This window comes from Cyprinodon variegatus, unplaced genomic scaffold, assembly GCF_000732505.1.
Source record: "Cyprinodon variegatus isolate N-32 unplaced genomic scaffold, C_variegatus-1.0 Scaffold56, whole genome shotgun sequence".
NCBI lineage: Eukaryota > Metazoa > Chordata > Actinopteri > Cyprinodontiformes > Cyprinodontidae > Cyprinodon > Cyprinodon variegatus.
The window spans coordinates 769,924-779,852 of record NW_015150509.1 but is presented as its reverse complement, the minus strand read 5'-3'; the positions used below and the strand labels follow the sequence as shown (position 1 = coordinate 779,852).

The window sequence follows — 9,929 nt, the reverse complement described above, 5'->3', positions numbered from 1 at the left end:
TACCACACTCATTTCTATCTAAATCAAAATTAGCATTCCTTTTAATGAAAAATTATAAAAACAGGTGGACAGCTCATATTCTGACACTTAGATAGGATGTCCTCAGGATGTTAGTGTGGATCAATTGTTGCAACATTAATTGTTAATAATCTGAAGGGATTTACCCCTTTATTCAAGAAATCCTTTGTAAGACACTTAAATTAGATTTTATTATAATCTCTTAGATATACTGATAGACCTAAAGAACACCATCCTAACACTCAAGCACAGAGGGGGCAACATTATGCTGTGGGGTGTTTTTTTATTTTTTTCTGAACTGGTCTACGGGATGACTTGAGTAATGTACTGTACCATATTGCATTGAAACCCCTACCCTCATCAAGGATACTAACTATGGTTTGTGGATTGATCATTCTAACTGTGGGTTAGCCACAAATACCTCAATGGCGTCACAGAAGTGGTTAAGACAAACCACATGAACTTCATGGAGTGGTTAAGTCCATGCAAAGACCTCAATCCTATGGAGAATATATCCATGCAACTGAAGGCAAAGGGGCCACTTAGCAGACAAGAAATGTAAATGGTTGAGAAAGTTCCAGAAAAGGGAGAGTGAGCCACCTTAGAGCGCTTTACAGCTTTTAGTCACATTTTCCTTTGTTATCAAATGCTCATTTAACTCCATTCATTGCCATATATAATATTTTATATTCTTTAACATTTTAATTATTTCTCCACATTGAAATGTAGCTGCTGCTAAAAATGATAGACTGTTCACTTTTTTAAGTGAGGGAATATTTAACACATAAAAAAAAAAGGTTTCTATTTTTGTCTGTTTTGTACTACAATTTGATCCTAATGTTTCTCACAGGATGTGACTGCCTGAGAAGTGCTCATCCCGATATAGTTTCCCTCTTTAAGATGGAATGGGAACTGAACTGTAACCAGAGTCGTCTCCATTAAGTGGAAAGGTGTGGTTTTAGAGTGATGCTAAGTAGTGAGGGATCGCTGACAATTGTGAGTACTAATGGGCTTTTCTATCCATTACCAGGCAGTCAAAAAGTTTTTCTAGCCCAGGACCTATGGCTGTTCAACTTCATGTTATGGCAGTAAGTGCTTTCTGGTTCTGGTGCCTGGATGGTGGTACTGAAAGGATGCAGCTAATCTGCTCAGCATTGATCTGCACCCATTAAATGGATGATAAACTTTTTTATCAGGAAACCATATACAGATGGATGAGTGAGATTGCAAGAATGAAATGGTGGAATGCAGTAAAGTCTTGTGCCTTCCGTGTCAATAGATGCGCAGCACCGTGAAAAGGGTACATGCCAACGCCTCATTACGAGGTTTCCTGCAATGGGAAAGAAGAGATGTCAGCAATTCATTGTTAAAGTAGTAAACCTAGCATCCCAAATGGAAAGTTTTTTTTTAGTTTTTTTTTGAGAAGTAAAGGACTGCAAAAATACCCAAATAGAGAGAGAATGAAACATGCCTATTGTTGGTTTAAGGGAGACGTTAACTTGAGATGTATAGTTGTAACGCATTGCCTTATGAAAGTGTTTCTATCCATTGAACTTCAAAATAAGCCTTATCTTTGTCAGAATCCTTAATGTAACTGCAACTATGTGTGAACAACAAACAGATTGCACCACAACATTGAGAGCTGGGGGGGAATTATACAAGGCATGGCCATTTGCTTTTACTGTAGGTGGTTTCTTGTTAACACAATGCTTACATTTTTTGTTTTGTAAAAGTCATAAGCTTTTGTATTTCTATGGGGGAGGATCATGAACTCGAGCTGTCTGTAGCCTCTAAGGCGTCTTAGCTTTCAGATTTTGGATGTACTGTATTTAGTTGTTTGTATCTTCCTGTGAACAGTGTTCATAGTGCGTTCAGGATGATGTGCAGTCATTGTGGCCTTCCACACTCACTGGCGCACCAGTTTCACTGCAAAGCATTTGGGTTCCTCCCTGGTGTATAGATTTGAGCAACTTGGTAGAGTTTGCGCTGCTCTCAAATCAATGTAACTTCAACAAACTGTTAAATGTGGAGCACCATGACAGCAACTGCTAGAGACAGGGTGTCTATGAAACTGCACCAGACCAAGTAAAAAACTGCTGGTCAATGCGAAAACATCTTATATCTCCCTAAATCTCTAAACCATAGGGGATCTCATCAACAATTTCTCAATTCAATTCAATTTATTTTTATAGCACCAATTTACAACACATGTCATTATGGCACAGGCAGAAAAAATCAATCAGATCAGACAGCCCAATTGGTTAAAAGTTTTCTATTTAAGCAAGCCCAGCTGATTGCATCTGTCTTTGTTTTCTTGCTCTTCCCCTCTCTGACTATACCAGGATGACTAATGATAGTGTTAGCCAAAGACAATGGCAGCTTTTTCCGAAAAAAAAAAAAAATAATAATATCCATGTATTTTTAGAAATCTACCTCTTCTGTATTGCACTTGGATGTGGATGATAAGAATCCAGTGCCCCCTGTGTTGCTTTTTGTTTGTTTCTCAAGTGAGCTCAGGAATTGCTGTTTTTGGTGTGGAATCCACAGCTAGCATTTCCACGTAGGTTTTAAAGTTCTCCTAGGGTCATGATGCGGTCTCTATGGCTCTTTGCACAGTGTAAACATGCCTTTATATTGCTTTCTTTCAGCAATGGCTTGCGTTTATGTCAAGCATCCATAAAGGCCAGATTTCAGAGTACATGACAACAGTGCATGATTCTCCAACTAGAGCTGAGGATCTCTGGAGCTCCTGTAGGGTTCTGATTAGCCTCTTCACTGCTTCTGTGATTAAAGCTTGCCTTCTTCGTCGGTTTAAGTCTTGTAGAAACATACACTTTCCCTAATGTGCCTTTTATAATACTGAGGCCTCAAGATGCTGTTTTTTCATTTCACTAACAAACCTTTTACACCTTCACATAGGGAGGGTGATGAGTACCACAATACAAAAAATAAAACACTTAGGGAATTATTATTTAAATGTGTCATGAATTTATTAAAACTATTAATTCTAAAAAGTTAATTATAGAGTGAGAGCCTGCGTTAGTCAGTGTGTGAGGGCTATGATTACGCTCATGTCTCTTTCTCTTGCTTGCCCAATGTCTTGTAAATAAACTGCAACACCATTTTAAACTTATTATTCCATTTTAGTGATAAAATTGACTTAAGTGTAACAGAAAACCAGGAAGAAGTTGCCTTATTTTGTTCAATGTGAAGCAGCCAATCAGACATCATGCTTTCTTTGGAAGCAGCCCTAGTCCCGCCTCCTTGACTTTAGTGGATGCATGACAGTTTAAATAAATTCATTGTTTTTATGCAGGAACATGAAATATTTAATCAAATCATGAAATGACTACATTTACTTCTTAAAATAAAATCAAAATATTAAACCTAGGCATACATAATTAGTTACATATGAAATACATTTATTTATTTCCAGTCTTACTAGATTCACGGCATATTTAAAGGTATAGATGACAATCTTTTATTTCCGGGTGGATCATCTAAATAAGTGGTCCTCCTAATTTTCAATCATTCTGCTGATATGTTTACGTAAGGCCATTCTACGTGCTCGTCCCATTAGCTATCTTTTTCTGTGCATGCGCACTTTCAGCCGCATATGTGTGGTGAGCTATGGTTTCAGACAGTCGTTGAAGCTCACCTTTCCCACCGCGGTTCTTTGAAAATGCCCTCAGAAGAGGCATATATCTCCCAGAATGCTTTGCGCAGAGAGCTATCCTCATAAAGCATTATGGGATTTGCTGTCACAGCGGCCTGCTGTTGCCATAGGCTGTCGTTACCTGACAGCGGCGACTAATAACAGTGATGGTGCAGGAACCGCTCGATGGCGGAGGAGTTATGTGACCAACGGAGCAAAAAGAAGTGATTGTCTGTCCAAATGGTCAGTTAACTGAATTTGCTATAAAGTCCACTATATACTCCCCGCTATATGTGGACACAGTGAGCTTGTATGAGCTATGAGAAAAGCACATTTTAAACGAGGAGAACGGGCTTGTGCATGCTCTTGCACGCGCAATTTTTTTTAAGTGGACAGGGCGGGTCTTTTAAAAAAAAATCCTCCACAATACCTTAAGATGGTTATTTCTTAAGTGATTTATTTATCGTATTGTGGCACCCTCCATATTCACCGAATAGCTCTATTTAAATTATAACAAATAAAGGTGAACTTTTGGACTAATTATGGTACTTCCAGTTGTTTGCCTTGGATTTTATTTTATGTTATCACGGCACATCAAGCACATTTTCCAATTTTATTTTATTTATAAAATACTTAAAAAAAATATCTTGTTTATCTTTAATGTGCTACTTGCATATTAAAGATACAAAGGTGCTAGTGGTTATGGCATATAGCTTGTAATCCTGAGGTTCTGAGTTCAAGCCCCACTCCCACAGACTTCCACTCTGGACCCCTGAGTAAAAGACTTAACTCCACACAGGTCACCGGGCGCTGCATGGTCTGTATTCGTAAAATAAAACGCTAAAGCCATGTTTTGTAAAGCAATACAATTTAAAGCGTTTGTAGGCTGCTACTTTTCTAGTCTTTCTTAATATATGTTGATTACCTTCTCAGATTCCCGTGCAGCATGTTCCCCTCTGCAGCTGTGTGTTTACATTAGACGTGTAAGGAGCAGTAGGCATGTGAACACAAATCCTTTTAATGACCTATAGATGTCACGGGGACAGTATCTGTGCATGACACAAAATGCAGCTACTTAATTGTTTATTGATGGAAACGACCACTGACTGAAACAAAAAAAGCGATGGAATCTTTATTATTTAGGCATAACAGAGGGTGACACAGCACGACAGTGGTTGGTCACACTGACAAATGCTTGTTACTGGGTTTGCTCTATGGAGCAGTTTACTGTTGGTGCCATCGATGCTTAATGCGCTGCTTCTCTTTGATCTTTATGTGGAAAATCTTGTCACAACTACTATGAGTTAGCAAGATGTGCTCTTATCAAAACCAACCCACCTTTTGTGACAAATCCTTAAAGTCCACTTGCAGGCTAACAGTTTATGGTTGTGAAAAATAGCTATTTAGAATGTCTAGCAATTATTGATGTTAGGCAGAGGAATGCCTATATTTAAATCTATGCAAAACATTTAGCATCTAAGCATCTCTGTTCTGCTTCCCAACTCAAAGACAGATCAATTGCTTCTCTAGATTTTTTTTCTTTTTCATGTATTTATTCTTTTTTTGTTGTTGTTCTTCTTATTTTTTTTTTTTACAAAGATTCATTGAAAAGAGATATGCTAAGTATTTGAAACAAATCAGAGCAAGGTTATGACAAAGGTAGTTCTTACCTTATTGGTGCCCTGGGTGGGTACCCTTCTACTGCACCCCATTTTGATCCAATATTAACCTAAATGGCACTTAATAAGACTCAGTGCCAAAAAAAAAAGTTTGTGCAAAGACAGAAACTATACAGCAGAACTACAGACATATTAATCAAATCAACCATACATCTGCTTCTAAAGAGGAATTTTGATATAGAATATTTAATCACAGATTTGATCAGTCTAAATATTTCAAATTCTAAACTACAACTAAAGAGTATGGCAATAAAGCATTGTCTCGCCCTTGTACATTGTTGTACATTGAGTCATTATAAAAAGCTTTTCATATTTGCACACAACAACTAAATTAATGTTTTTTTACTAATTGTCTCATTTCTCTTTTTTCCAAACTTCAGGTCCGCTGACAAAAAAAAATGATGAGTCCTCCATGAACAGACCAAGGGATGAAGGTATTTATCTGCCAACCTTTTTTCTCTCTCTTCATACTGGAAATAGGGCATTTGCATCAGTTTCATTAATCATCAGTCTGTGTGCACATCACATCGTCCACCCTTAGTTGCTTTGATTAGGACGCAAATCTGCCTTGCTCTGTCACAAGCACGCATTCAGAAAAATAAAAGCTACCCACAAAACAGTTGTTCATCATTCCTGGCTTGTCACAAGTGCTGCTTTTTGGGTACTTGCACAGGAAGCTAATTTACTCTCCTTTCTTGGTTGCTATGTGGCTTATCAGCCACACGCTGATGTTCTTGCTGCCCTGTGTGATGCATCTCTCAAAATCAATATTCGGTCCTTATTCACCTGTGCTTTTACTCTGCCACTAAAGTTCTAATGAAATGTTCCGTTCGATTATTGTCCTCCATGTTGTTTTCAGCCAATCTGACATTTATGGGGAGAGGTAGATCCATTCGATGTTGCCACATGGTTTAATGCTGACTGAGTTTCATGGCTGCAGCAAAAATCACTCCCTGTGCAACTGTTTCTATTAATTCTTCTCAGTTGTTCTTTTAATTTCACAGCACTACAGTGCCTTCCTTCCTCTTTTTTTATGAACTTTTCCAAAATCAAAAGAAATATTGTTCACTAATACTGTTCAGGTACAGTACCTTTGGCATCTATACTGATTCTGAAGGCTCTGGTCAGATTTGATTGGCACAACAATGAAACACGGAGAAAATCTGATTGGACAAAAATATAAAAACCAGATGAATGAAACTGAGGCAGTGCAGCCATGAGCAACGCTAAGAAATTAAGATAACTGAATGCCTGAAATAAATTACTTCAGCTCAAAAGAAGAGAATTAAAGTTTAGGTTGTTAATATAGTTCAGGATTTCGGATTGATTTTAGGCCAGCAGAGAAGGTTTTGAAGGCCCCGACCGCCCACCACTGTTCTTTAGTGTTAGTTCTCATCCCATGCTAGTTTTGCACAGTGGCCATACAATTTAATTTCCATCTTGTCTGATCAGAACACCCTCCTCCACATGGCTGGTTGAAGACTGTAACATTGATCTATTATGATTTTGTTGCAGCAGGCCTTCCTCTTACAATTGTTACAAAATGGCATAAAACCGAGGTGTGCAACTAATAATTTGCTACAAAGTCTGCAGATTTTCCCATCTTCATTGAGGATCTTTGCACCTCTCCCTGAGTTTCAATTGGCCTACTTTGTGATTTATTTGGGATCCAAACGAGGGGTATTTCTCTGAATTCAAGATCCACTTTTCTCCCTGAGTAAAATCAAATGCCATAACCCAGTTGGACTACATCTAATAATTAAGTATCCTATGAAAGGAATAGTCTTTACTAGATTATATTTAGGGGAAAATTAAAGGGGCCTATATACACATACATGCCTCACTCCTCAGTTTAATTTGTAGAAACTGAAAACAATTCTTTCTCATCCTCTCACCATCCAATTATATGCAGCTTTGTATTAGTCTACCAAAAAAATACAACAATAAAGTGAATGCTTAAATTTCCAGGGATGTGAATACAGCTCCAAGGTGAAGCTTGCACACCTTTTCCCTGCATCTGAGAAAGCTGAAGTGCTGCACATGTTGAACTGTCCTCTTGAAACATCACTAACTACCAAGATTTAAAGAGACAAGACAAAAGGGAGCCAGTGTGAGCTTATTCAATTTTGTGTTTCCTTAATGGGGAAAACTGAGGGAGAGGTTCAGGTAGGACTGTAGAGAATATGACAGGAAAGATGTGAAAGAGAAAAAGGGGAAAAATCGGAGCACATGAGAGGGCAACAAAGAGGGGAGCGAGGTGAAAAAAACACTCATAATGAAGACGAGTGCATGATGAAATGACATTTATAGAGCTTTGAAAGTGAGAGGGATGTGGAGAAACAGAGAGTGAGAGGGTGGATGGAGAAGGACACCGGTAGAGCTTGACATTTATGCCCACAGCTGACGGATCTTGACGGGATCACGAGGGCTGGGCTGCGTTTGAGCTCTTACTTAATTGCTCAAGCTTGGATGGCCCAAACATTGTTTTAAAGGCATCTTATTTGAAAGCCATTTGTAAGAAACCGCACTGCTTATGTGTGGGTTTGGGTGCGGGGAGAAAAGTGCTAATTCAGCCTTCAGTCTTTTACACCCGGATCAATGGAAATTACCATAAGGAAATGAATGAGAGCAGAGCCGTGGAATGGAAAAGAAGAGAGTAGGCATTTTGCAAAGGAAGGTAAGACATTACTATTAAGAACGGGAGTTAAGGAGGATAGTCTCAGGCTAGGTGGTATGGACAGAAGTGACTAATGTGTCAGTGTTTTTTTATGTAGGATAAAACAACAGTGTCTCCTTGTTGGCCATATTGGTCTCAAACTGGGCCTGTTCCTCCCTCCAGTTACCTCACATTTTCTGCCTGCAGTGATTTAAATCACTTTCAAGCCTCAAACACAAACAAAGGCTCAGCCTGATTAAGGCTTAAGTAGACCATGCGATATCTTCTATTTACGATTATCACCAAATGCTAATGAGTTGAGTTTGTTTGCCTGACTGTGCATTTAAACCCCTCTAGAGCCACATTTTAATAAATGCAACGTAGAAAATGTTTTTCATAAAGTGTAAAAGCTTCTTACTTAGAGGAACAATTTCTCTGGATTGTTATCATTAAATAAATAGTTCAAATATTTTTTTAAGTAGGGTTCTGTTGGGACCTTTTGACAAGCCATTATCTTCCCCTATAGGAGAGAGACATACCCTATTTTGTTATTTTGATCAAAGGTTTTTTGGGTAAAACAAAACCCCAAATTTTTTTTTTGTTAAAATAATAACATTTTTACTTGGGTAATTGTTTTATTAACCTTTCTCCTGCTGCCATGCTTCTTGTGTTACCATATTTGTCGGTGTGTCTAAAATTGTATTTCACGGTCCAAACGTAAAAGAAAATATGATTTTGTGATGTCAGTTCTCTAGATTTAATTTGGTGTAGTTTTGCGCATCATTTTTGCAGCATGCAGATATAGTGGAAGTATTACACAGCCTTGCATAAGAAGGTTTATTTACATTTGAGCTGCATTGTATTCCACATATTAAAAAAGTGTATTTAAAAAATAGTGTAAGAAAAAAATGAAGACAATGGACACGCTGTGCATACCCCATAGTCCTAACACAAACCTACTACAGAAGAGATCAGAAATAGTGTTCAAGTATTATGCTCTAGGATACATACAATATGTATTATACCGCCATATGATATAATTCCATTCATCCATTTATTCCATCCTTGTGTCCTTTTCCTTCTGTCGTTCTTTTCTTTTCTCTGCTTGATTCTTAGTTTTTTTTTATGTGCTTGTCTGCTCCTTTTTGTCCCTTATGTCTTTCATTCCTTCTTTCATTCCTTATGTTTTCCTTCTTTTTTGGGATAAGTTTTTCTTTTCCTTTCCTTACATTCTCCTAAGGAGCCAAAGGCCACATGGTATTTATAATTAATTCTTTATTAAAAGAATCTGTTGTGAAAATAAGTTATTTTCTTCTTCTTTTTTTTTAAAAGCAGATATGTCCTGCATTTTGGTTTCAGAGTAGGAGCTAATCCAGAAAGTTTTAATTCTAAATGTAATTATTACAACAGAAAATTGTGCTTACACATAAAGAGAACGACGTGTAGAACAGAGAGAGTGACTGGCATAACCAGTAATGAGTAATGATAAATGGAAATAGTAAGCTTTTATACCGAATTAAGGTAGGAAACTGATACGCGATCCAGTAGAGCTTAAAAGGGAAACAGGGAACAGCAGTGAATGAGTGCAAACCGGAATACTGAGGGAAGGTGAATAATCAATGCAAGGGGAACAAAACTAAATAAAAAAGAACCTGCAAACCAAAGTAGAAGGACTAAAAATAACTTAGACAAGATACCAAAATGCTTTGAAGGAGCAGCACAGGAAATAAGTGAAAAAAACTAAATAAAAAAGAACCTGCAAACCAAAGTAGAAGGACTAAAAATAACTTAGACAAGATACCAAAATGCTTTGAAGGAGCAGCACAGGAAATAAGTGAAAAAAACTAAATAAAAAAAAAAATTAACTTGCAAGATAAAACGTTTTAAGAATAGTGAAAACAGAAAAAAATACAGAAAACAG

The 9,929-nt window shown here is 37.5% G+C and overlaps 1 protein-coding gene across 3 annotated transcripts in view; it reads left to right on the top strand.

Annotated features, from left to right (window-relative positions):
• Positions 1–9,929, top strand: part of LOC107082579 (neuroligin-2-like) — a 114,126-nt gene that overhangs the window by 51,241 nt on the left and 52,956 nt on the right. For all 3 annotated transcript variants that reach the window (XM_015371341.1, XM_015371339.1, XM_015371340.1), the window contains exon 3: positions 5,733–5,786. In XM_015371341.1, the coding sequence (XP_015226827.1) occupies positions 5,733–5,786 (54 nt within the window). The remainder of the gene's footprint in view (positions 1–5,732; positions 5,787–9,929) is intronic.